Here is a 27441-nt window from a genome sequence, read left to right on the forward strand (position 1 = left end):
CCGGCAGCCCCCGCGCGCCGCCGCCGCCGCCATCTTGAGTCCTGGCAGCGCGGCGCGCGCCCCCGCTTCCAAGATGGCCGCCCGGGCCTCAGCGGGCGCTTCCGGCCGTGCCGAGGCCGCGGTGCTGGTAACGGCGGAGCCGCCGCGGCCCGGACCGGGCTGGTCCCGCCGCCGCGGCCTCTGAGGCCTCCCGGGAGCGGCACCGGCGGACATGGCGCTGCTGCTGCTGCGGATGGGGCTTCTCCGCGGCCGCTGCGCCTTCTGGCGGCCGCCCGCCGCCGCCTGGGCCCGGCCCCGCGGCTGTGCCCTCGGCGGCGTTCGCGGCCTGCAGGTAACGGGGCGGTGGCGGGGCCGCACCGAGCACTGGGGGCGCCGGGGGAGGAGAAGAACGGAGGAGAGAGGCGTCCGGGCTGTTCGGGAGGGACCTGTCGCTGTGCCCTCCCGAAGGTCCGGCGTGACAGCGCTGTTGGGCGCGGACTTGGGAAACGCCGTGGAGATAATGGAATGATTTGTGTGGGAAGGGATTTTATTCTTGTCCCCTGCCATGGCAGGGACACCTTCCACCATCCTAGGTTGTTCCAAGCCCCGTCCAGCCTGGGCTTGGATACTCACAGGGATCCAGAGGCAGCCACAGCTGCTCTGGGCACCTGTGCCAGGGCCTGCCACCCTCACAGGGAGGAATTCCTTCTCAATATCCCATCTATCCCTGTCCTCTGGCAGTGGGAAGCCACTGCCCTTTGTCCTGTCCCTCCATCCCTTGTCCAAAGTCCCTCTCCAGCTCTCCTGGAGCCCCTTTAGGCACTTGAAAGGTCACAGTTATGTTACCCCAAAGCCTCTCTTCTCCAGGCTGAACAATCCCAATTCTCCAGGCCTTTTCCTGTACAAAAGGTGTTCTGTTTCTCTCATCAGCTTTGTGGCCTTCTCTGGGTTTAGGGTTTTTTCTGTGGCGTAAATAAGAGGTGGAAGGAGAACAATGTGGGACGTTGTTTCATGTCGGGTTTTTCTGGGATCAGTTTGAATTTAAGCTGCTCTGTTCTAGAGAGCATCAATCCTGTGGTTGCCATCTTAGGCCATCACAGGCTGGAAAAAAGTGGAGAACCAGGAAAAATGAGTGAGGGGTTTCAGCCTGGTCAGTGTCCCTGGCTGGTTTAGAAATTGGAATCACACTGGAGAAGGGGCCAGACTTGTGTTGCATGAGACAGTTCATAAATGTTAGTTTAGATGTTGTGAAATTGCACTTAAGTCTGAATGTCCACTGAAGGATTCTTGCTGAGTTACCTCAGGGACAGAGCTGCATTGTCCTTGCTCCTGTGCAGGAGGATTGAAAGTCTTTAAAGTGTCTTTTTTTTGTTAAAAAATTTCCTACAGTAAGAAATCTTTACATTCTAAGAACTGATTTCCAATATGCCTTTAGAACAAAAACACAGACACAGAGAGGAAAAAAGATGAACTATTAAGTGTTTTGATCATGGGTTGTCTATTTCTACTTGTGCTTTCTTTGCTCTGGGTTATAAACATTTCCCAAATCATGTGGGAAGTGCCCAACCAGGAATCCCATCCAGGGCTCCCAGCTGCTGTCCTGACACTCACCCACAGCGTTTCCCTGCTCAGGAATCCGAGTCTCAGGGAGGCACACACAAAGCTCCAGCAGCCACACTGCTTTTCCAATTGTTGTCTTGTTTTTCTTTCTCTCCTTCCTCAGAGCCTCCTGGCACCAACACTTTCCCTACCACGTCAAGGTCTCGGCGGAGCCCTGACAAAACAACACATAATCCGAGATCCAGTCAGACTTTGGAATCTCCTGGGTGAGTCCCAAGGAGCAGGAAGGGAAAAGGTCTGATTTCATAAGAGAATTGACCTTCTCTCTGCATTCCTGAAAGTGCAGCAAAGATGTTCTGTTCCTGGATGTGGGAGCTGGGGTGTTTGCAGGGATCCAGGGTTGTGCTTGGGGACAGGAATGAACAGTGGCACCTTCCCATGAGGAGCTCAGGGGATTAAAGAAGTGCTGGAGTCGTTAGATTTTGTGTTTGTAGCCTTTTTGGCTTTTATTGGAGTGTCCCCCAGCATTCCTGAGAAACCTGATTTAATTCCATTACCTATATTTCCTCTAATGAGCATTTCCAATCTCAAGTGTGAGGCTGTTCCTAGCTGCCCACACCAGTGTTAGCGGTGGTTGTGCCTTGGGAATTGTGTCCATGGTTCAGTACTAAAGGAATTTCTCCAAATTATTTCCCTTGTGCCATCTGACCTCTGCTTGCCTGCAGGCAGCACCTCCTGGTTTGCTACATCCAGCTCTCAGGGGAGTAGCCAGAAGAATGGAGGATTCAAGAAGAAATCTCCACAAGAGGAGGATGGTATGTGTGTGCCAAAAATTCCAGGATTTACTGAAACGCAGGGAAGGGCACGCAGAAAGGAAGAGCCACCTTTGTGCTTCCCTGTACCTGCAACTTCCCCCTGTACAAGCCTGGGGCTAAGAGCAGTTTGGAAGGAGTATTTTGGTTTAGATGATGGACTGGAAGATACAGGACAGATCATTGAAATCCTGGAGTGGTTTGGCTTGGAAGGACCTTAAAGCCCATCCAGTCCCACCCTTGCCATGGCAGGGACACCTTCCACTATCCCAGATTGCTCCAAGCCCTGTCCAGCCTGGCCTTGGGCACTGCCAGGGATCCAGGGGCAGCCACAGCTGCTCTGGGCACCTGTGCCAGGGCCTCACCTCCCTCACAGGGAAGGATTTTCCCCTAATATCTAATCAGGGGATGAAAAAGTGACTCTTCATGGGCTACTTGGTTCCTGTGCAGATCTCCCCATTGCTGGTTGCCTTGGCATTGCTCCTTTATGAAGGGGGACAGTAATATTACCTGGGTTTTTTTTGTTGTTTATTTGACTTAATAAATTTGTATTAACTAAACCCAGTAATTTAAGCTGGATTTGGGTTTATTTGCTTATATTTCATTTACCTTCAGTGTGGACGTGTCCCTACTTCTGGTGAATCACAGAACTTAAATATAAATTCTCTAAAGAGCTCTCAGCTGTGTTACTAATTTTTCTTGGTTTTTCTTTCTAGATACTGTTTTCCATGTCTTATTCTCCTAAGCCCCAAGCATGTAAAAATACTTTCGAAAATTAGTTTTATCTCCCTAAAAACCTGGGTGACTTGGGTTGGAAGGGCCCATAAAATCATCCAGCCCCCTGCCATGCCTCTAGAACTTTGTACTGCAAGCTGGGAGCTACTTAATGTCAGTACAGACTGTAATATAATTTTATAATTTACTTTCTAAAACTTTACCTGGGTATCATCAAATGGTGTGAGCACTTGGCTTTTGCTTTGTTGTGCTTCATAATTGAATCCTCTTGGATTTTTAGCTTTTGAAGTCAGAGGTCAAATGCTGCTGACAGCCTGGCTGGTGTCACTGCAGTGTCCTCAGGGCCAGAGCAATGGCTTTTCCTTGATGATCTGACTGGGATGAAGTGTTCAGTGGGGAGTGAGTGCAGGTATCAGAGTCCTTGGGAGGGGAGCTGGAGTGTGGAATTGTGTGAGGCCAGGGGATGACTGAGCACAGCACCTGGAAGTGCTGTTCAGATCAGTAACCAGCAGCACGCCGTGCTCCGTGGCCTCTCCTCCTGTGATTAATGGACAGCCTGGCTTTGGGAGGGGAATGCTGCCCCGTGTCTCCAGGGGAACACTTGTCTCTGCTGTAATTATTACAGAGAACTCTTCAAACTGTCAGCGCAGCCCTTGCAAAGATTTTAATCAGAGAGTTCACATTTGGGGTTAATGGCAAATCATTGCTTGGTGGAGACTGAGGAGCTGGAAGTATTCCCACAGCTGCTGCCTGCAAGTGTCACATCCAGTCCTGGGGACTCATGTCCTGAGTGCTGTGGGGTGGCTGGTGTGGCTTTTGTGCTGTACAGGCAGTCACACTTCGCCAGCTGAGAAATAGATCAGGTTTGTACTTGATTAAACACAGACTAGAGGAGAGCTTGGTGTTGCCTTGCAACTTTTCTAGAGATGGGGTTCTCTCCTGAAATTGTTCAGCTGCAGGTTAAAGGTCCTAGAAATATCTAGTTCCTGGAAGTGGGAGAAGTTGTGTCAGGATGTCTAATGGACAGTTTTCCCCTGGGTAATGTTTTTGTGATCACACCCCTGACTCTGTGTGTTTAGAGCAGGTTATGGGCCTCCACTTGGTTTGAAATGAAATAGAGGAAAGTGCTCTAGCAGGAGTTGACTGACACTTCCAAGGAACTTGAACAACCACAGATGGACTTTTCCTGTCAGGATTCATTTTCCTTAAGTAGTTTCTTTTCTCTGTAAAATATTTTTATTTAGAATCTGCTCATCTTTCCAGGATGTTGTGCAGACTTAAGTCTTCTATCACGTATTTTAATTTTCCCTAATAAGACTCTAGTGGATGTCATCCTGCAGCCTTGGGATGAATTCCTGAGTCCTAACAAAGCTGGATGCAGCAGATAACACTTGGTGAGGAGATGGCAGGAGAGAACAAAGCGGATGGGCTGGACGCGGAGCCTGAGCTTGTCACAGCCCTCTGAAATGATGACTGCTCTGCCAAGCTGCATTGTTTCTATTTAGGAACAAGCCTTTCCTGTTCAGCGTGGAGCAGGGCTGGGAAGCAGTGAAAAATGAGGCTGTGCCTCTGAAGGACAGAGGACTTTTTTTAGCAGCTGCCTGGGTCATATGTTTGTCCCTGGGTTTTGTTGCAGCATGCGTAGGGCCTAATTGGTGACCTGTGATAAATGCTGGTGTCAGGACATTTGTTATGAATTTGCAAATAAATCAAATCTGGGCTGCAGAACTGGTGCATTAGAGCCTAGTGGCATAGTATGAATTTATTTCTGGGTGTGGAAGGGTATTTATGTGTGCCGTGGTGCTGTTGCTGTTAAGTTGTCTATCAAGAGCAAGTGAAAAATTATATATTGGGAACACTCACATGTGACTGGAAAGAGGAGGAGATACTTGTTGTCATTTGAACAACTCAAACACTGGCCAGCAGCTGACATTGAACTGTGCTGTGACAGCCCTTTACAGCCCTCAGAATTGTAAATTTGCCTGTGCAGTGCAAAAAAAAAATAAGTGTTGTGAGACTGGAAAAATATTTGATGGCAAATAGTTGAAGTAGAACATCTCTTTTCCATGTGTCATTGCTTCAGTGTAGCTGTAGTACAATAAAGTGTGGGAAAGCACATCCAGCACAGGAATCCCTCTTGGATACAGATCCTTAATGTAGGCAAGTTATCAAACCCTCTGAAACATGAGGTGAGTTGTATGGGAGAAAATCCAGGGAATTTGGTTAAGGCAGATGGATTTGCAGTGTATTTGTGTTCTGTGCTAGCTCCCAGTCTCTGCAAATGCAGGTATTTACTGAGGTAGTGGAAGCATTGCTGGAGCTGTGGTGCAGGTACCAGGAGATCAGAGCTCACCTGGAAACAATGATGTGCTGTGAGATTTACCAGGGACACTGGGATTACTCCTAGTATTTTCTACTGTGGAACCATGTTGTATAAAGTGGGTTGTAGTCATTCTGCAGTTTGATTTTTAGCAACAAGGGTCCTGTGGCTTTATTTGACCTCTGTCCCTATGGGGCCAGGCAAGAGAGTGTCTCATTTTAGCCTAGAGTGATATTTGGTGGGATTTTAGTGGGTTTGATGCACTAGGGCCATGGGAAGCCCAGTCCTTCAGGGGAAACCAAACATGCAGCAGAAAAACCCTCTCCAAACCAAGGTACCATTGTGTTAATATTTGTCATTTAATTATCATTCTTTGTGTAAAAAACTCCACAATTACACACTAATCCTTTTTCCTCCGATATCTTTTGTTTGTAAAGAGGAGGAGAAACGCAGGAGAAGGGAGAATCAGATGCACCTGGAACGTTTGCGGGCGCTGCTGATCCTCGCCTTCGTCGTGCTGATGCTTCGCTTCATGATCAGCGAGAACAGGGAAGGGACCAACATCTCCTGGAACTACTTTGTGAACGAGATGCTGGCCAAGGGGGAGGTGCAGAGGATCGAGGTGGTGCCTGAGAGCGACATCGTGGAGATTTATCTGCACCCGGGTGGAACTCCACATGGACAAGTTGTGAGTGACTCCCTACAGCTGTGGGTGAGCTTAGACAATACTGCTGAATGTGATTGAATTCATGTTCAGTGAAACTCCAGCTGGTAAACTTGCTTTAGTTCTTTCCTTTCTTGTATTCGAAGTTCAGGGGGCTTCAAGCAACTGAAAACTAAGACTTCTAGTTTGAATTGTAAAAATAAGTAATAATGGCCTGAAGAAAAAAAATCTTGTGTATGTCTAAAAAGCTGGAGAAACTCAATTTTCTTCTACCGGCTCAGTCTGATATGGGAAAAGCTGTCCAGGAGATTGTAAATTCTTTTGCCTTCTTTTGTTTCAAAAGTTTTCTGCTGTTTGGATTTCAGTCATGAGTGTTCTGTCAAACTCCATTAGCCTTTTTTCCTAAGACCAGAGGGTTGCTAAATTCACTCAGAGCCCTGGTGTCAGTCGTCTGCCCCCAAATTCATTGACGCAGGATCAAAGGGTGTTTTTGAGGCTAATTTTTACCTGACCTGTCCCTGCTGTGCCCCTCTGCTCCTTGCAGATATTGATATGTGATAAATAACATTTCCATGCTGCTGTGGCTTGCCTGTCCCCAGAACGTGACCCTGGTGTACACCATGCGTGTGGCAAACATCGACAAATTCGAAGAGAAGCTCAGAGCTGTGGAGGATGAACTGAATATTGATGAGAAAGAGAGAATCCCCATTTCCTACAAACACCCTGGCTTTTATGGAAAGTATGATATCAATTTGTCCTTACTGTTGCTCTTGTATTTGTTACAGCATCCTTTGCTTGGAAAAAAGTGACTTTTGGCTAAATGTTATCTAAATACAGAGCAGAAAAGTGAGCTTGGATTTGGAGCATGGAATGAGTGTTTCTGAAAGATAAGGTGCTTTAGATGTACATTAATGTTGGAAAAGTGAGGGTCTTAAGAAATCTGTAATTTCAACATGAAAAAGGCCAAAATGTTTCAGGTCAGGGTCACTGAGTTCTTGCTCAGCTGAGCACTTTTTATCCTCATGATCAACTATGCAAGTGCAGAGTGTGATAGAAATCTTGGCAGCAAGTGATATTACAGCCTGGGCTGTGGAGAATGCTGGGGATGCACTGAGCCTTCCTTCTTCGTTATAATGCTTTCATTTTCCCACTGGAGATGGGCAGTGTGTGTAATTCCTCCTCCCAGGCACCTGGCAAAAACGTGAAGTTTGTGTCTGAATGGATACCTGGGCTGGATTTCATCCTTTCATCAACATGTGGATATTTTTAATATGTAGTTGAATATATGAAGATAAGCCTTTTTAACTGATCATGCAGTATGAGACCTTCAGTTCAAATTCAGAACTTGCCAATTTTTTCAGATTTATGTGTAACAGGAAGAGAAGACTGAACAGACAATCAGCCCCCAACGCAAGCTGTTTCCCCTGCTCCTCAAAAGAGATTTTAAACAAATTTTTAAGAGCTGTGATGGGCTGTTAAATCTCTCAGAAGACCTTATGAGTGTCTGGAGGATTTGGTCTCGAGCTGGAGCTGGAGCCTGTGAGGTGCAGAGCCTTTGCAGGGCTCAGCTCACTCCACGCTGTGGGCGCTCGGGGTGTTTCAGAATTAATCCTGTTTGCAGAGCAGACAAACTGAAGGTGACTTTCAGGTTTCAGTGTTGCCATTGTATCTCTCACTGAGCAGAAACAAATGCAGCTGGGTATAGAGCTTCTGCTGGTCTCTTGCTTCAGTAAATCATCCCTCTGTGAGAGGTGGAACACACGTTCCTGGTGTAAAGATAAGCACAAAAGTGTGGCGAGGCTGGATGGTTCCTCAGGCATGTGGAGCAGAACAGGGGCCCACCAATCTCAGCCTGTCATCTGACATAGGATCATTTTTCCTGCTCTTGGGGACAGCCTTTGTTTAGAGCTCACAGAATATTTGTCCTCAGCATGTTTGTCCTGTAACTGTGTTAGACCTGGAGTGTCATGTCAGCTCCCTGTCCCCCTTCTAATGCAATGGGTGTTCCAAAGGATTCAGAAAACTGACAGTGTTGGTGCTGGAGCACTTTTTTCTGGCATAAAGGACTCTTGAGAAATTTGACTAAGTAGGACCAAGCAGTCTCTTAATGGGAGACCCACACTGTGATTTCTGCCAGGATTAGGAGAGTTTGAATCCCTATTGTTACCAGATACTCTCCTCTGCAGTGAGCTCCCTTTGGATGCACTGCCAGCCCCAGTGGATTCTGCTCCATGTGTGATCTGAGTGCCTGGAAGTCCTGCTTGTTTTAGAAGCAGAAATGCCTCTGAAGTGGATGGTGAGGTCAAATTTCTTCCACAGCTGTAGGCAATGTTTGCCAGTGTCCTCTGCTTAACTTCTTAGGTTATGTAATGGTTGGGGTTTGGGGTTTTATATATCTATATAAAAACCTGCTAAAGTTCCATGTTCTTAATCACGTCTGCTCATTTGCACTCTAGCCTAAATGTCCTTTAAAAATAGTCAAGTTGGGTAATATTGACCAGCTGAATGCTTCAGTTTGTTCTTGCCTTTGTCCTTCCAGTGATGTCCTTTCCCTGATAGTGACACTGGTGGTCGTGTCCATGCTGTGGAGCATCTTCCGCCTCTTCAGGGTGGCGAGCAGGGCCGGAGGCTTCAACGCCTTTGTGAGTAGCCTGGGTTTTCAGCATGTTTTGCAGCTTGTGGGGAGTCTTGGCTTCTGTTGGGTTATATCCTCCCCTTTTCCCAGCACAGTCAGTGTGGGATGAGGATGAATTGGTGCCAAGGAGTCTCCAGTCTTGCCACACCTTGCATCCTGATCATCTCCCTGGCTGGTACCTTAACTGGCCTTAGCCGAGGTCCCTTCCCTTCCCAATGGCAGGAAGGGCTGAGCTCAGGGAATTTCAGTCCAGTTTGCTGTTTTCAAAGCTTGCTAATGAGCTGCAGCTGCAGATGGTGTTTTTCACTGGGCCCTGCCAACATGCCTCCCATACAGCCAGAAGTAGGAATTGCTGCTTTCTGCAAAATGAGTTCTCAATTTATAAAATATGTTCAGATTCTGGAGTTCATTATGTGTTGGCCTGTTCTGCTCCTGCCGCATGCCTCGTTTGCAACACCAGGCAAACCTCCTCCTCCTCCCCTCTCCCACCCTGGCCTGGATCAGCTGATGAAGCTGTAGGAATCAGCCCGGGGTGCTCTGTCCCTGACCGCAGGGATTGAGGATGAAAACACAGTGAATTCAGTCCCTTGTTGGATTTCCCACTCAGTCTCCTCCGCAGTTCTCTTTTGGCTTTGAGATTCTCTTTGAACAAAAGGATGCAGCTGCTCAGAGAAAAGGAATATTTTAAAGAAGTGTTGAGTAATGAGGCCTTGAGGACTAGATTGTGTCCTTGCTTAAGTGGGGACAGCCAGGCCCTGAGTTTAACTCTTCCTTTGGATGTTTCTGAGGCCTCAGAAGCCATAAACTTTCTTCTAAAAGAGAAAACCTCCTGAATAGCTGCTTTGAGTAGAACATACTGAGCAGTTATGAGTGGGATGTTTAACTGAATTCTTGTTTTGACTCTCGTGGCTTCACATGCGTCAGGAGATGGAAACGTGGTGGCTGTTCAGTTTAAGAACCTGTAGTTTTGGCCTGGGGTGTTTTCAGCAGAAACCAGCAGCAGCATCAAAGACTGTGCAAAGTGTCTGTGCTTTCACAAGTATTGGCAATTATTTACCACTGACAGTTATTTGCCATCAACACATATTCCTTGGAACTATGATTGTCCCATGTGTATTGAGGATCAGAGCATTTAGAAATCAGGGAGGAGATCCCAAATCAGGTTTTGGACATCTGCGTGTTTTAACAATCATCCCTGCCTGGTCTGCATGGAGTTTGAACTAGATTGTGTTGGGACTATTACTGCAAGTTTATTCTGTCTCTTCCCAACATGTGGATAAATAGTTTGAGTCAACCATCCATTTGGGAACTTTCTCCAGAACAAAAATCTGTGAAACACCAGTGCTTTGGTGGGGACTTCAGTGGTGTTTGGAAGGGACATCTGGGCTGTCTCCCTGGGCTGGGCTGGCTCCCAAAATGTAGCAAACAGCCTTTCCAGACTGCTGCTTTGTTCAAAGTTGTTTGGTCCTTGTGCTGCCTTCTCCAGAACCAGCTGAAGATGGCTCGTTTCACCATTGTGGATGGGAAATCTGGAAAAGGGATTGGCTTCAAGGATGTAGCAGGAATGCATGAGGCAAAAATGGAAGTCAAGGAATTTGTGGACTATTTAAAGGTATGTAAAAGTAGAACAAAACAAATGTTTGCTGCCCTCCTTCTGGGATAGAGGGGTGACCTGGGCCAGGAGGGTGTGCTCTGCTCTTCATCCTCCAGGTTCTGGCCAGCCTCTGTTGAAACAAGCTCTGTATGTCCAGCTCCACAGTGGGAATGCAGATGGAGCTGCCCCCGTTGGGGGGAAAACATTCTGGGGAAGCTCTGGGAAGCCCCACTGCGGTGCAGGTGCTTGGTGTGAGCTGTGGCTCTGACCAAGCTGTGTTGTCCTTGCAGAATCCCGATCGCTACCTCCAGCTTGGGGCCAAAGTGCCCAAAGGTGCCTTGTTGCTGGGCCCACCGGGCTGTGGGAAGACTTTGCTAGCCAAGGCTGTGGCTACAGAGGCCCAGGTGCCATTTTTGGCCATGGCAGGCTCCGAGTTCGTGGAGGTGATTGGAGGTGAGGTGCTCTGAGGAACGGGGGTGAGCTCTCTGTATGTTGTGGAGTTGGAGGGAGCTTGGCTGGGTTTCCTGCAAAGGACAGGGCTTGGCATGGAGAGGATGAGTTGGATATATAGACTAAAGAGATAGAGGTTTTTAGTGATGCAGTTCCTTAATTATGTAGTATCTGAAGTGCATTTCTGGTTGCTGCTTTCTGACAGAATGCAGCTGTGGTCCTTCACCTGCAAGCATCCTCTCTGGCTTCCCTGTACCTATTATTAAAGCCCATGACTGAGGCTTCCTTCCTTGTATGGAAATGCAGATGGGGAAAGTAGGGCCTCTCTGTGCCTTGGGATTTCCATCCTTCTCCTTTTCTTCCTTCCTCACAGGTCTATTGAGACCTGACAGGGGTCAGTATGCAGGAAAATGTTGACTATTTCTGCTCTGAGCTGTGGGAGGAACAGGAGGCCATGTTGGGAGCTGGGAGCAAAGCTCCTCTTGCAGCAGCTGTAGGATTCCCTGCAGGTTTAGGAGCCCAGTTAAACCCAGCCCCAGGATGCACTGAGCCTAAGGAGTAGACACAAGTTGTGAGGCTGTTTCTTTGTGCCCAGAGTGTTGAGAGAAGGACTGTCATATTCAGAGGGTTTGCTGGTGTCAGGTGTCTTGTTGAGGGCCAGTAACGCTGCTCTCCAGCAGCTGTCCAGCTTTGCTTAGCAGGTTCACAGTTTCTCCCTTTCCCTGCAGGCCTGGGAGCCGCTCGTGTGCGGAGCCTGTTCCGGGAAGCGCAGGCTCGCGCTCCCTGCATCGTCTACATCGACGAGATCGATGCCGTGGGCAAGAAGCGCTCCACCAACGTGTCTGGCTTTGCCAACGCTGAGGAGGAGCAGACCTTAAACCAGCTGCTGGTGGAAATGGACGGTCAGTGTTTTTCCCTGCCTGTTTCTCCTTGGAGATCCAGCTGTTAGCCTGCTCATCTTTGTCCTGCTTGAACTCACCTGGCCTCTGCAGCGTTCTCTTGCTGAAGTCTGAACCAGTCTGAGCCCATGTACCCCTTCACTAGTCCCTAAATCTAGTAAACTTTAACCCCCTGGAGTTTCAGTCCAGCTGGTCATTGCATGTTGTTGGATACTTGCTGTATCCAGTCTGAGACAAGTGTCATGGTTTGACACTGGCACAATGCCAGTGCCCCCCATGAAAATGCAATTTTCATGGGGGGCACTGGCATTGTGCCAGTGTCAAACCATGACAACAAGGTAGTGCTTTAAAGCCTGGCAGAGTTTAGAGTTCAGCTGTCCTAAAGGGACAGAAGTGATGTATTATATCAATTCTCCTATGCACTGCCTTATGTTTGTGTTGTCTGCCTTGACCACAGGATCTCTGAGATGAGGGAGATAAGCTTTGCAAACGAGTCCTGGTTGGAGGCCACACTTGTGTTTGGTTTTTGGCTGTTGTGCACCTGGAATTGGCCCTTTGCTCAGACACTTTCACACAAAGAATGATCCTTTGGCAGTCCTTAGTCCTGTCTCTGTCCAAGCCCTCAGCACTGACCCCACTTGCAATATTTCTTCTGTTGCTAAATCATACTATTGCAGGGTCAGGAATGACCAACTACCTGCCCATCAAGAAGAGTTTGTTTCACTTTTCCCTTCACTGTAACTGTGACTCATAGCTTGACTGTCATGTTGTCTCATCACACTCTTCATATGAAAAATTAGAAGCCATCATGCACCAAAAACATCCCCAGACCTGGGTTCCAGCTGCTGGCTCATTACTGAGTGTTTCCAGTGAAGTAGATGATCCTGATAGGAAAGGCCAGTGCTAACACAGCCCAGCAGTCCTGGCTTGGGTGGGTCCTTTTCTCCCCTAACAGTTGTAGGGTGAGCTGGCGTCTGAATTAAATGGAAGCCTGCATGTCTGTTCAGGAGTATGTAGTCAGTACATTCCACATCTCTGTCCTAAAAGTGAAAATGTCTGATTTCCATCAGTGTGTAAAAATTAGGTGTGGTTTCCAGAGTGTTTTCCTGGTGAGTCTCAATGCAGAAATAAGGGTTCAGCTCCACTGGAAAGTGAGTTTAGAAGGTAAATATTATCCTCAGTGTGTACTTTATAGTCCCTTGTTTGCAGTGTACTGCCTGCTTTAGTTTTAAATCTATATTATCTCATTCTTTATTCGTGTCTCGCACAGATCATGTCCAGAGTCCTTAATTTTGCTCAATGCTTTATCAAACACACACTAAAAAAAAAAAAAAAAGGCCAAGGAGTTGACAGTGTCAAACAGGAGACAGCTGGCAAGGATGTCAGGCTGGTGCTGGGAACATGGGATCAGCAGGATCCTGGCACGTATCACTGGAGTGTTACCTAACAGAGTGTGTCACCTAAAACAACACTGATGTGCCATGTGCAGCACAGCAAAACAGTTCCCAGGTTGATGAAGAATGACCTGTTTAGGAGGGGAACAGTTCTGCCCCAGGAGTGGTGAGTGTTTGTAAGGAAGCCTTGAGATGGAAGGTTGAGAGCTCTGGTTGAGTTTCAGTTGAAGGCTGAAGGCAAAACAATACCATAGACCTGAGATGGGTATTGGAGGGAAAAAATGCACAAAAGCAGATCAGTGAGTCATCACTGATTGTTGGATTTCTGTGATTGAATGAGATTTCTTGGAGGGAAGGGAGAGGGAGGAAAGGAAGATCAGAGCTCTGCAGCAGCCTGAGTGCACCATGAGCTGCCCGAGGTGAGTGCAGGCTGGGGCTCGGTCACGTTGGTGTGAACATTTTGGAGAAATCGGGGGGCTCTTCCCTGAGCAGCCTCGGGTTCCTTCCCTCTGACAATTTGCTGTGAGCTCGGGAAGCACCAGGACGTGGTGAGAGAAGGGGAGGTGCCGGAGGGAGCCTCTCCACAAAAGCTGTTTGTGAGAGTGCAGGGAGTGACGCACAAACCCCGGCTCTGTCGGAGCAGGTGCCTGCTTTGAATAGTGAATCTTCCCTCTCAAACCGCAGACAAGCGGAAGAGGAATGTGACCCAAATCTCTCCTCTGTTCTGGATGCTTTGAGAGGAGCTTTGGCAGTCCTGGGCTGAGCTGGGGGTTTGTGAATGGAAATGCTGCAAGGCTTTTGGTAGCAGCTCTTCACCTGGAGCCCTCAGACAAGTCCTGAGCTGTTCCCTGTGCAGCCCTGAGGCTTCCTTCAGGAAGAGGCCCCATTTCAGTGCTGCTGCTCCCAGGAGATGTGCAAAGGCTTTAGGACACATGGCTGGAGGGTGACATAGTATAACCCTGCAGGTGAGGTACCCACCAAGCAGTGTGTTGCTCAGTGGGGAGTGGGCACTTGCAGCTTGAGTAGACCCTTTCTTCCTTTCCTTTCTGGAGTGGTTCATTTGTGACCCTTGCAGGAACTCTTTTTTTCAGGTTGCATTTTCAGAGCTGTCTCTCATTTGTTGATGCAATGAGGTGTTGTTTTTATAGCCTGTTCCTTTGGCTGATCTTTTCCTGTGACATGCCAGGTGGTGTTGCATTAAGCAAGTAGGGCAGAAGCTGATGTGAGGAGGATGCTCTCAGTGCTTCTGTTTTTTTTATTTGTTCTAATAGTCAGACCTATTTTAAGAGAGTCTTCCCAGCTGCAAGGCAGATAATGCACTGTGCCATCTAATCCTGCCATTCCTGGAGTGCCTGCCAGTCTCTGCTTGTTTATCCCACTCCAGAGTGCAGTGTGATACACGCCTGAAGGATGCTTGGCTTCATCCTCTCCAGCAGCTTATTTAGGCAGGAGCCTGCAGAGAGGGAGCACCAGGTCTGCTGCAGCACAGACTGGCACAGCCAGTCCCCTGCCTCACCTGGAACTTTGATCTGTGCTGAGCTCTCGCACGCTGACACATTTGGCAGCTCTTCTGCTGGAGCTGAGAGCTGAAACTGGCCCAGCTTACGTGCACGGAGCCGCCTCTCCACAGCGTGGGACTTGGCAGAGGGAAGCACATGGGACTGTGGTGTCCTTTCCCTGGGAAGGCTGCTGTGTGCCAGGGCTGGGGAATGTGCTTGGAGGCAGGTGACTCACGCCCAGGGGTCTGCAGGCACCTGGGGGAATGCAATAAATAACCGTGTGGGGCACTGATTTGATGGGAGCTCTGGCTCCCCACCCAGGCAGCACAAAGTTTGCCCCTCTTTGCCCTCCTGCAGCTGCATTCCCTGCCTTCCCTTCCCCAGGAAATCCTGTCTGTCTTTGATGCCTCCATTGAGGTTGCTCTCAGGCAGCCTGTAAATCCCAGTGCTTCCTTCACCTTAAAGACCTGGGGACAGAACCTGCTCTGACTGGATTGGCCATATTCTGTGCTGAATCAGTGCAAAGCTTTTGGGCTATGTTTTGTGTCTGGTGTGGGTTCTGCAGGGCTGGTCTGTGCAGGGCCCTGCATGGTGCCTGTAAGAGGTGAGGAGGCAAAGAACAGCTCATGGTGTAACATGGCCCTTGTTGGGTGGCAAAGCTGTCCTCTCTGCACTAACCTGAGCAGCTCAGAGGAAAGCCTGTCCCTCCCCTGCTGGCATGTCTGTGACTGAAGGCTGAAAGTAAATAAAAACTGAAAAGGCTTTCCATGGAAATTTGTGGAAAAGGCTGTTTCAGCTCTGAAATGCTGCTTTTACAATCTGGAGGTAAAGGCTCAGGAATTGACTTACGCTGGGGGTGAGAAGGTATCTGTGAACTCATCAAAAACAGAGATTCTGTCCTGGGTTCTAGTTGGAGCAATTTCTGAGTGTGGCAGTAGGAAGGAGAAAAAGAAGTCTTAAGCCAAGACTTGCTAAGTAAATGAAAAGGGGATTTCAGAATATCCATGATAACCAGGGACTGGTCTGGGTCACCTGGGAGGTTCCTTCCTGACTTTGCTCCAAGCTGCAGGGGACGTTCAAACTCAGCAGCCCCAAAGGGTGCTGTGCACACCCTCTGCCTTTGTGTAAAGCTGTGTGCTCCATCTCCAGCCCACTGTGTGCTTGCAGTGCGGTCTGAGGTGGGGAAAACCTCCTCCTCTGCTCTTGTTTTTGGCAGGAATGGGGACCACGGATCACGTCATAGTGCTGGCTTCCACCAACCGCGCCGATGTCCTGGACAACGCCCTGATGAGACCTGGGAGGCTCGACAGGCACATCTTTATTGATCTCCCAACGCTCCAGGTGTGTTTGACCTGCTGCCTTGTCCTTCCTGTGACTGAGCTGTCCCAGCCCCTGCTGGTCTCACTGGCCTGGCAAGGCCGAGCTTGGAGGAGATGGAGATGTTGAGCCTCTGTTTGCCATTGTTCTTGTTTCTGTGCTCTGGATCAAGGATTTGTGGTGCTAATGCAGTGGTTTGCTCCTCTGAAGTGACAGCTCACTGGTCTGGAGGTCTCTGCTCTGGTAGAGCCTTGGTAGTGAATTCTTCTGTGAGGTTCCCTTTGCCATGCAGATGCACAGCTATGTTTGTGTCTTCAGGAAATTGAGAAGCACCTAATTGCAATTGGCTGGTGTGGGAGCTTAAATTGTCATGTGCCTTGAGCACTATTTTTTCTGTAGGTTTATTGCCCTCCCTATCCTTGTAAGGCTCCTCGTTTTCCTTTAGGCAGCCTGTTAAGTGACTTTCTCCTTCTGAACGCTTTTTAAATCCATTTACAAGAGTCTTCCATGTCTGCTGTGTTGACATTTGTAGCAGAGTTCTGGGAATAGGCTCAGCTGCAGTGAGGATCTGTGTGCTGTGCCAGCACAGGCTCTTCCTCTCCCATCTGTGCTTCACTGTCCTCCACAGAGTTTCAGTGAAAATACCTTAAATGCCTGATAGAATCCGGCCCCGGAAGCATGAACTGTGCAGCTGCCCTGAAGGAGGAAGGGGAAAAACCCTGGCAACTGAGCCCATTGTTTGAGTCAGGATCTCCTGGACCAGCTGAATGAGTCACTGGTGGCTGCTCGCCAGCAGCATCTCACCCCCACCTCCATCTGGGAAATGGGTGCAGGCTGAGGAGCTGCTGGATGGGCTTTGCAGTCTGTGGTTTGTGCAGGAGCAGGTCGAGGCAGTCAGAGCTCCTTCCTGCCAGGGCTTATGTGGTGAGGGAGAAGTTAAGACAGATCAGAGTGAGAGTGAGGAGGGGAGAGTGGCCCTGAGAGAGAAAGCCGTGACTCAGGGAGAGCCTGGTGCATCTGTTGGGAATTTGAGAGCTGGGTGTTTATCAGGGCTGCTGGAACTCTGCAAGGAGAGCCCTGCCCTCTGCTGGCACTGTCGCTGTCCCCTCTGCCGGCAGTGCCACCACCCTGCTCCCTGCCATGTCAGCAGGGCCCCGCTGTGACCCCTGGCTGGGCTCACACTGGGTGTTCTTTACAGGAGAGAAAGGAGATCTTTGAGCAGCACCTGAAGGGCCTCAAGCTGATCCAGGACGGCAGTTTCTACTCGCAGCACCTGGCAGAGCTGACCCCAGGATTCAGTGGTATGATGTGTCCTTGGGCTGCTCCTGCTCCACGCAGGGTGGAGCTCCTGGGTGCTGGGGGTCTGACAGGGAGTTTTGGTCAAAAAGGGCTTTTTTTCCTCCATTTCTATGGAAAACAGAAAAAAAATAGTGGGAACCTGACCAGCTCCCTGATGAGCTCTGATGAGCAGTTATTCATGACTGTTTTCAATCTTCTGAAATATGTTGAACTAGCAGGGTGGGGAGGTAGGGAAACAACCCTTTTACAATGCCCAGGTGCCTAACTCACAAAGGGAAGGAACCAGTCATGCTCCTCTCAAAGCTGTTGAGGATGAGGTGCTGCACTTCAGAGGAGAGATTGTTAAATTGATTTATGTTACCAGGAAAGTGATGGAAGGAACAAGTAGGAAATATTTTGCTGATCAGAGTAGAAATTGGACAGCTCTGCCTGGCTCCTACATCGAGCCTGCTTCCAGGGTGGGTCCCTGGGAGCTTGAAACAGTGCTGAGCAAGGGGCTCCAGAGTTCCTGTTTATGTGGAGTTCCTGGAATATCCTTTCTGGGTTTCCCCTCTCCCAGGCCCCAGCACACTGCCTCTCCGTGACTACTCTCAGCAGCCCCCCGCCGCCATCACCCACCCACACAAACTGGGAACAGATGTTCCTTCTCTGCTCTCTGAGGTCGAGCAGAGCAGCAGCCTGTGCCAGCCCACTGCCCACACCATCCCTGTCCCTGGGAGCCAGCCTTGGCCTCAGCCTGCTCCTGGATTGCTGAGCTCTGTGTGGTATCAGCGTTCCCTGCCAAAGCAGTTGTATTATTCAAATCCAACATCAACACCACGGGCTGGGGTTACTCTCTGTTCCCGAGGAACAAAGAGCACAGGCTGTTTGACTTCCTTAGGTCCTTCTCCAGATTTGTTTGTGCCCATTCCTTCTCTGAGTTCTCTGTCCCACTCAGAGCCAGTGTAACTCTTGTGAACTCGTGTCTGCAGGAGCTGACATAGCAAACATCTGCAATGAAGCTGCTCTTCACGCTGCCAGGGAAGGGCACAAATCCATTGATACCTCCAACTTCGAGTACGCCGTGGAAAGAGTCATTGCAGGTGAGAGGTGCAGCCATTCCATGGAATTATGGACTGGTTTGGGTCGTGAGGGACCTTAAAGCCCATCCAGTGCCACCCCTGCCATGGGCAGGGACCCCTTCCACTGTCCCAGGTGTTCCAAGCCCCATCCAGCCTGGCCTTGGACACTGCCAGGGATCCAAGGGTGGCTACAGCTGCTCTGGGCACCCTGTGCCACTGCAGCAGCATTTCTTGATGTTGCCTCAGGGTCTGTTCTGCTCAGGTGAGGGGGTTACATCCCAGAAAGATGGGTCCAGACTGTGCTCTGGCCTGAAGGTCTTCAATGACAGTCACAGAAAGTTCTCTGAAGAAGACCCCAAATGGCTCCATTTTCCTGAATCTGAAGGAGTCTGAACCCATAGCTCAGGGAAAATGGCCACTGACAAAATAATAAAGAGGAAAATTCAAATCCATGTTGCTTTTTCAGTTTAGAAGGTTAGGGGGTTGTGGATTGTTTGGGGTTTTTTTTAAACAAGAAGAGTGACAATATCTCTGAATTTTTCTTGCTTCTCTGGACACCTGCTACATAAATATCAATAGCAAATAGTCTCTGCATCCTCACCAGCAAGAAATTAGAGATTTTTCTTTCTGCCCTCCAAGCCCAGGCTTTGATGAATTGGCAGAATAAACTGCAAGACAGTAGAGCACTGTTCTCCCTCTGAGAACGTCCTGTGGCCTTTCCCTGCTGCTTGTGCCATTGCCAGGAGAGGAACCTCTGGAGATTTCCCCCAGCAGTGTATTGTAGGGTGGGAAAAAGAGTTCCCAGGACTCTAGACTTCACCTGAGGGATTTGAATCTGGTGGGTTTCAGACTGAGCTGCCCTGGAGCCAAGCTGTGGATCTCATAATCAGACACTGAACTGCTTCCAGGCTCCATTCCCAGCAGCAGCCTGGGCACCCAGTCTGGCACTCTGCCTTTTTAGTGGAACGTGTGGAACAGGATGTTTATACTGGGTCAGTTACTTCCTGATCCTGGAATTAAGTCCTGAGTGTTTGCTTTATCAGAAAATGCTCAGAGAAGTCCTCATTTAAAATAAAATGTTTGAGAAAATTCCTCACAGCTTCACCTGTTGCAGAAAAACAAAACCCTTGCAGTGCTTTGGTTAAAAACACAAATCCCAAACTGTACTCGGGAGCTCCCAAGAGTGGACAGGGAGACAACTGTAGTTGTAACACAGAAATTTTCATCAGCTGCAGCAAAGATCACAGAATCCTGAACTGGTTTGGGTGGGAAGGGACTTTAAAGTCTATATTCCATTCCCTGCCATGGCCAGGACACCTTCCACTAGCCCAGGTTGCCCCAAGCCCCGTCCAGCTTGGCCTTGGGCACTTCCAGGGATGGGGCAGCCACAGCTGCCTTGGGCAGCCCCTGCCAGGGCCTCGCCACCTTCACAGGGAAGATTTTTTTTCCCCTGATATTCCAACTAAACCTTCTCTTTTTCAGTTTGAAGCCATTCCCCCTTGTTCTGACACCACATGCTCTTGTGAAGATGTGTTCTACTTTCCCATCTGCAGTAGCACAAGCACCAGACTTGTAGAGACTCACTTGCCTTTTCTTTCTGAGCCTTGCCTTAGTTCCCCAGACTGGAAAAATAAAGCAAAAAGCAAGGCTGGGGGGGCTGGCAGCAGAAGGGATCTCTGGGATCCATGTGGTGGGGCATTGCAGGACATGAGCTTTGGCAATTAAAGCTGCCTGGCCTCACTCAGGCTCTGGTGTGTGTAGGAAGCCACAGAGTCTTTTTGTTGCTTAATCAGATTCTCTCATATTAGCAAGACTGGCTATTTTTTTTAGACAGATTCTAAAAGACCCCAAACAACCCCCCAGGCCCCTGTATTAAATGTACCCTTTCCATGTCATAGGAATGCTTCTGGGTTTCACAATCCAGAGGGCATTTCAGTTCCTATAAAAGCTTTTCTTGAAAGAAAGAAGATATTGCTGTGCTTTCCATTAAGAGCTTCTGGTTTTAATAAGAGTGGGGTGGAATCAAAAGGGAGTTCTGCAAGTCCAGAGGCCCTGTCAGCCTTAAAGCTTTGTGTTGCTGTAAGGGAGGAGCAAGAACTTCTCTCTGTGGTAGTTCCCATTGTGTTTTTAGTTTGGGAACAGAAAGCAGTCAGTCAGGTCTCCTGGGAGTGAGGGTAGAAACCTGCTGAGCACACAGAGGCTTTTAGGGCTTGTCTTTAGAAGATGGAGCCTGTTTTCTTGGTGGGGTTTGTGTAAGGCCAGCAGAGATGCACCAGAGTTGTTTCCTGGGTGGCTTGTGTCATGAATGTGGTTACTGCAGGCTTTCAGGGGACTTCCATGCCTGGAGATTATGTAGGAAAAGAAATAATCTTGGTAGGCACACTGTGTGCTATTGTGAAGAGCACAGTCCCTCCCTCAGTGGGCTGGCCAGGATTTTTTAAGTGTCTCTGTGTGTATGTATATATATATATATATACATATGCATATACCTATATTTATAGAGAATAGATACATCTTTCTGTGGAAATAGCCGTACAGGGCCATGCTCACACACTGCTGAGGGCAGGGTAAGGCACTGTCTGATGAAAATCAAGGCACTTGCAGTTAATCTGCTGTTCCATCATGCCTGGCGGGGCACAGCAGTTTGCAGGGTCCCTGAGCAGTAATTTTACAAGATTTGCCATGCTAATTTTGTTGTTTCCTTGTTTAATAAAACCCTTGACTTCGTTTAGAAGTTCATGTTAATAGAATGTTGTTTTCCAAGGCATGAAGCAAGCTTGGTGCAATATTGATTCCGACTGGCTGCTTTCCCCTCTGCTGCACTGGGCTCTGTAAATCCTGGGACCTTTTTGCATCCAACATTCTGAGCTGTAATGAGTGCCTGACACATTGTGTGTTCTGTACTTAATTTTTCCTATGTGTTAGAAGTTTACTTCCATGTATCTCTTTTTTTTTTTTTTTTTTTTTTTTTAACCCTTCTTGGACTTGCTCTGCTGAGTTGGAAAATAGATATTTTTGAAAATCATCTTCCTGGAGGAAGGGTTAAATGTGAGTTATGGCTTTATTTGCTGGTTCTCAGGAGCCTGGGAATAAGCTCATACAGAGCATGCCATGTGTAATCAGAGACATTTCCAGGCTCTGGAGAAGGATTTCTGTATCTGCTCCTGGACTTTAGCTGATTTGAACTCTCTTAATGCACAATTTTCTCAGCTGGGACCTTGTGTATATGATTCAACATCTCTCTTCTCTCTTGTTCTGCCTAAGGGATTGAAAACAGCAAAATGAGCGTGAGACTCTAGCTAATCTCATTTTGCATTTTGTTGTTTGGGATTTTTTTTGTGTGGTTTTCAGATTTTTTCCACAACAACAACAAAAAAAAAGTTGTCGTTTTACAGATCCAGCCCTGGGAACAAGGTTCTTGAGCTGTGATCAAATCAAATGTCAAACTATTTGTCTAATGATTAAGTCTGTAGTAAGGAGAAGTGGGAAAAGTTTCTGCCAGGGTTTTCAAGCAATCCCAGGCATGGATTGCTTTGCACCTCAGCGCCAGGGAGCACCTTTTCCAAACATTTTAGTTAAAGGGGTTTTGCTACCTCGCCCTCTCCAGAGTCAGCTGTGCCCTGGGCTGGACCAGGCTATGCCCCGCTGGTTGCAGCTGCTGATAACTTATCCAACCCTGGTGTGTGTTCCCACAGGCACTGCCAAAAGAAGTAAGATCTTGTCACCAGAAGAGAGGAAGGTGGTGGCGTTCCACGAGTCCGGGCACGCGCTGGTTGGGTGGCTGCTGGAGCACACCGAGGCCGTCATGAAGGTACCTCCACTGCCAGGGAGGGGGGTCCCAGGTGCTTCCCTGTGCACGATGGCTTTGTGGTACTTGTGTGCAGCTCTGCTCAGCTCTGTGAGCCTGGGGCTGTGCTGCTGCAGAAAAGTAAATGGCAAATACAGAATCACGGAATCGTGTTGCTTGGAAAGGATCTTTTAGGTCATCGAGTCCAACTGCTCAGCACTGCCCAGCCCACCACTAAACTAGAAGTTCAGGCTGGATATTAGGAATAAATTCTTCACTGAAAGGCTGGTTAAGCATTGGAACAGGTTCTCCAGGGAGGTGGTGGAGCCACCATCTCTGGAAATGTTCAAAAAGAAGTGGACGTGGCACCTCACAGTATGGTTCAGTGGGCTGTGGGCTTTGGTCAAAGGTTGAATTGATGGTTGTGGAGGACATTTCCAGCCCTAATGATTCTGTGATTACATAAACCATGTCCCTGATTTATGCTGTAGAGAAATCCATTATTAGGCTCCATTGATGATAGTGCTGGTGCAAAGCTGATTAACAGCTATAGGAGAAACCTTGCAATTAAAAATTACAAGCAGCCGAGTCTCCTGGTTCTGCTGCTCAGTCATGCACTTCCAGGCTGCCCCGTGTGTGCACACATCCAAATGTGATCCCTTTCCCAGCACGTTGCAGCCAGTGAAGCCACTGCAGGAGTTGCTCTGATACTGATGGAGAGATGTGTTTTCCAGACTGGGAGGTTGTCTGCCCGAAGCCCTTCTCTGCAGGGAAAGGCCTGGGATATGATCTGTGCACATCTCCAAAAGACACTGGGGGAGGTGGGGGAGTGAAATGAGGAGGGTGACAGCTCCTTGGCCAGTTACCAATAGCACATTCACTCTGAATGACCCATTGTGTAAGCAGAACTGGTGTTAATTACTCTCATTTAGTGGGTGGAAAAATGGCTGTTATTTTTCTGAAGGCTCCTGTCTTTCTGCAGGTAGTCCCAGGGATTTTGGAGCAGAATCAGTGAACTCCATGTGGCCTATACACTCCAAAGTACCTGCTAAATTCTGTGACTTGCTGTTAAGGATAATTTCCTGAGCAGGAAGTGTGTTTGTGTGTGAAGGCAGAGTGCTTGGTTTAGGAACGAGGATAAGCTGCTGTCCTTGGCAATGTCTCTGTAGGCCAATCTGTCTGTGGCTATGGACAAACTTCAGTGGGAATGCAGAGGCCTCTTCCTGCCCTCCCTGTGGTGCTGCAGGGAGAGCTCTGCAGTTCTGTGAGCTGAGGGAGCTGCCCTGTGTTGCAGGTGTCCATCGCCCCTCGGACAAACGCGGCGCTGGGATTCGCACAGATCCTGCCCCGGGAGCAGTACCTGTTCACCAAGGAGCAGCTGCTGGAGAGGATGTGCATGGCCCTGGGGGGCAGAGTGGCCGAGGCCATCACCTTCAACAAGGTCACCACAGGTGAGGAGCCAGAGCCTGGCATGAGCAAGTGGAGGTCCGAGGGGATCCGAGCAAGGGATGGAGGTTTCCCGTGCTGGCAAGAAGAAATGTCACCTGCTCAAAACCTGGTGTGTTTTGACACTTGCAAGCATGCAGGTCTCAGAGCTGGTTGTCACTGTCTTGTCTCAGACTTGTCCCAAAGCCTAAGGCCACAGTTGCCGCTACTGATGAGGCTCTTGAGAAAACCTAGAACTTTCTTTGCTGTTTCCAACTAGTTAAATCCAAATAGGATTGCAGAATAGTTTGGGTTGGAAGGGCTTTTAAAGCCCATCTCATTTCACCTCTTGCCATGGGTAAAAACACCTTCCATTAGTCCAGGTTGTTCTGTGTGCAGTGGCAGGTCTGGACTCAGGTGAGCTGGCCACAGAAGGGTCACATTGTCACTTTTGGGACCTGCAGGAACGTCCCTCAGTGGGTTGAGTGTTCACCCCCATGGGCTGCAGTGGGTCCTCTGCTCTCTCCACTGGTAGGACATATGTTTGTGCAGGATGTGCTCTTCCTGCACTGAGCTGAGAGCTGGCCAGCAGTGTGTGTGTCTTTCCTGCCCAGGAGCACAGGATGACCTGAAGAAGGTGACCAAGATTGCCTACTCCATGGTGAAGCAGTATGGGATGGTGCCCAGCATCGGGCAGATCTCCTTCCCAGAGCCAGGGAGCGCCCCTGGCATCGGCCGGCGCCCCTTCAGCCAGGGCCTGCTGCAAATGATGGACCACGTAAGGCCACCCTGGGCTAAGGGCTTCTTTTTGTTCTTTGCTTTCTGCAGTTCACTGAAAAATGGCAAGTGGTTTACACCCAAACAATTTGCATTTTGCTGTTGGCCGGTGAGTGAGCACTTACCTGTTCCATGACTGTGTCAGGACTGTGCAGTGAGGCAGCAGGAACGGGCAGAATCCCACCTGGTTCAGCCCAGTAGCCTGTGCTGTGCAGGGCTGAGATGGCAAGAAATCTGTCTTAAACTCCCAACTGCACAGTGTGGATGTATGCACTGCCTAGATCAGATCTAACCAAATTGCTGGTCAGACTGACTGCAAATCAGCCTGTTTTGATAGGAAATTTGGCTTCAGTGCTGAAAAAACACATTGCTTTAGTACAAAAGCCAAAAAGCTGGAAACAAAAAAGCTGTATTTCAGAAGCACCATGGCTGTGCTTCCTTGGGATTTGTGCTGAGCTGCACCTTTAGCTCCTGGCCAGGCTTAATCTGCATTTCCCATCCAGCTGTGCTAGGGCAAGACTTCACTGCCCCTTATCACCAGCACTCCTCGGGCCTTTTTCCAACCAGTTTAGCCATAGTTTCTGTTGATAGGAATCACATTCTGCCTGGCTCAGTTTGCAGATTCCATCCCTCAGTGCTCTCCTTGTTTAGCCACACATTGTGTTTGTTGCCACCTACACCCCAGCTCCCTCTTCTTGTTTCTTCAAGGAAGCCAAAATCCTGGTGGCTCAGGCTTACAGGCGCACAGAAAAGCTCTTGCTGGAGAACCGGGACAAGCTGCAAACAGTGAGTTGAATTGTGTGGGGGTTTGTTGGTTGGTTTGGGTGTTTTTAACTGGTGGTTTTGCTGCTTTCTGTGCTCTGTAGCTCAGCTGTTGCGGTGTTGTCTCTCTCCTAGAAAGTCTTGTAGTGGGAGTGTTGGGAATGAGCGACTGTTTACTGTGTATCCCCCAGATTCAGAGCAGGCACGGGAGGAATGTGTGTGCCTTTCCCAGCAGTGAGTAGTCTGCCTCCTCACACCAGCTGGTGTTTGCAGGGTAGATAGAGGAGGAGGAGTGCTCTGTGGAAATGATCAAAGCTGGAATTTGTGTCCTTCACCTGCACTTCTCTGCTTGCCTCTTAGCAGTGCAATTTTCTGGAGAGCTGACAGTGACTGTTTTTGGGAAGCCAAGCCAGTAATCAGGTGGACAGTGTCTGGCTTTGGTGCAGGAATATGGCTCCTGTCACCTTGGCTGATGGGGACTGGTTCCTGCTTTCTGGGCACTCCAGGCAGTTTTCACCTCCTTAATGACTGCTACACCAAGGAATCCTTGTTGCAGAGACAGAGCTTTGCCTCCTCCCCTTTATGTCCTGGCAGTCCCAATCCAGCTGAAAGCTCTGTGCCCAGTGCTGAGCCACGCTTGGATCACAGCACCCTCTGCATCTCCTGGACTTCCCTTCAGAATTCCAGTCTGTGACTTCCAAAATGACCAGGGGTCAACTGAATGTTGCCTATTTTGCAAATCAAGCAATTCTTTTCCTTAAATCCTGTTTTTAAACAAACAAGAATAACAACAACAACCCCCTGAGCTACTCAATGTCAGGCCTCCAGTGCGTGGTAAAGAGAGAGCTGGGACACGCTGCTGTCCCCGGGACAGTGCCCTGGCAGCTCTGGAGCAGGGATCCTCAGGGGTGTCTCTGCAGGCTCCTCTGTCCTGCTGCTGCCATGTAACAGCAGCCAGATGTTTGCTAGAGGCTCAGCACAGAAAAACTTTAAAGTGCAGCCAAAGTATCTCCAGAGTCAGTGTTTCGGTTGCCAGGCCACCGTGTCACATCTCGTCAGCAGGATCGAGCAGTTCCACTCTGGACAGCCACCTGCTGCTCCAGAGGGGTGGTGCTGCTGCCAGAGGGGCCAGAGAATTCCACTCTTCTGGAGGGGAACTTGTGCTGACCTCCAGCCCCTGCCTGCAGGAACAGGCAGCTCTTTGTTAGCACTGTGTGTACAGGGGAGGCTCTGGGTCTGCCAGAGGTCTCCGTGCTGCTGCTTTGGCTCTTGGGCAGGGCCACAGGTGCAGTGACAGCAGCAGGAGGGACACTTCTCTCATTGTTCCTGGAGCTCTCATTCCAAATCATTCCCAAGAGCATGCTTTGTTGCCTGCAGTCATACTGTGTATTCCTGGCCAAACGTGCTCTTGGGAGCGGTGCCGGAGCCTGGAGAATTTGGTCCTGGCTCCAGTAGCTTCAGGGTCACCCCGTCTGTGGTGGCACAGCCAGGCTCTGCTCCTGGGGGGCTGCAGGTGCTGAGGCCTGAGTCGAGCTGACAGTTCAGACCAGCTCAGAGGAGCTGTTCTCTGCTCTCTCCAGGGGCTCCATCCCTCATTTTGCCTCCTTCCCCTTTTGCAGCTGTCCAGTGCCCTCCTGGAGAAGGAAGTGATCAATTACGATGACATTGAAGCGCTGATCGGGCCCCCGCCCCACGGGCCCAAGAAGATGATTGCTCCTCAGAGCTGGCTGCAGGCAGAGAGGGACAAGCAGGACACCAGGGACGAGGAAACACCTCCCCAGCCACCAAGCCACGAGGAGGAGGAGGAACCACGCCTGAGACCAATGTGAACCCACTCCCGTGTGGAATGGGAGGGCTCCAGAGGCTTCTTTTGGACACAGACCCTCTGCCTCCTCAGCTCCAGAGTCAGAGGTGCTGAGCAGGGAATTGCTGTGCTGCTGCTGCCACCCCAAAATTAAGGTGTGGCTATGCTGGCTCTTTGAGCTTTATCCTGCAGGAAGGAGAACTCCTCAGGATTATCAGCATTGATTCCTAGCAGGGTGGTGGTGATTAGAAGTTGGGTAAGTCTGATCTGCTGTGGAAGATTCTTGTACACAGGAGCAGGGAACGTATTCCAATGAGTGGAAGGTCCCGTGAAAGCCACTTCTGGCTGTGCTCTGTGCCATGGCAGGAGGGCAGGGCTGTGCCCTCAGCATGGGGACAGCCCTGTGGGGCTGAGCTGGGCTGCTGCAGCTCTTGTGTAACCTTTGAACACAACACACAAAGAGCCCTGGCTGGAATAAACTGCCTACAACGTGCTGCTGTGTGTGTACAATGTGTCAGGCTCCGAGGGTGTTTTGGCACACATGAAGCTCATTAGAGCTGTGGAGTGGTACAGGACAAGAGTCTTCTTCTCCCTGGTCAATAATTTATGTCCAGTTTTTACAGCAAGTTTTTCCCAAGCCGAGGTTGAGTCAAAACTGTGCAGAGCTG

The 27441-nt window shown here is 49.4% G+C and overlaps 1 protein-coding gene across 1 annotated transcript; it reads left to right on the forward strand.

Annotated features, from left to right (window-relative positions):
• Positions 1–32: 32 nt before the first annotated feature.
• SPG7 (SPG7 matrix AAA peptidase subunit, paraplegin) lies at positions 33–27266 on the forward strand. Its single transcript, XM_002192853.7, has 17 exons — positions 33–331; positions 1703–1805; positions 2265–2354; positions 5844–6094; positions 6670–6809; positions 8610–8712; positions 10192–10317; positions 10590–10752; positions 11478–11651; positions 15758–15882; positions 17057–17159; positions 18129–18239; positions 21914–22029; positions 23300–23456; positions 24045–24208; positions 24916–24993; positions 26589–27266. Exons 1-17 carry the CDS (start codon positions 212–214, stop codon positions 26796–26798), a joined length of 2334 nt encoding a protein of 777 aa, XP_002192889.5. The 5' UTR covers positions 33–211; the 3' UTR covers positions 26799–27266.
• Positions 27267–27441: the final 175 nt, after the last annotated feature.

This window comes from Taeniopygia guttata, chromosome 11, assembly GCF_048771995.1.
Source record: "Taeniopygia guttata chromosome 11, bTaeGut7.mat, whole genome shotgun sequence".
Classification (NCBI taxonomy): domain Eukaryota; kingdom Metazoa; phylum Chordata; class Aves; order Passeriformes; family Estrildidae; genus Taeniopygia; species Taeniopygia guttata.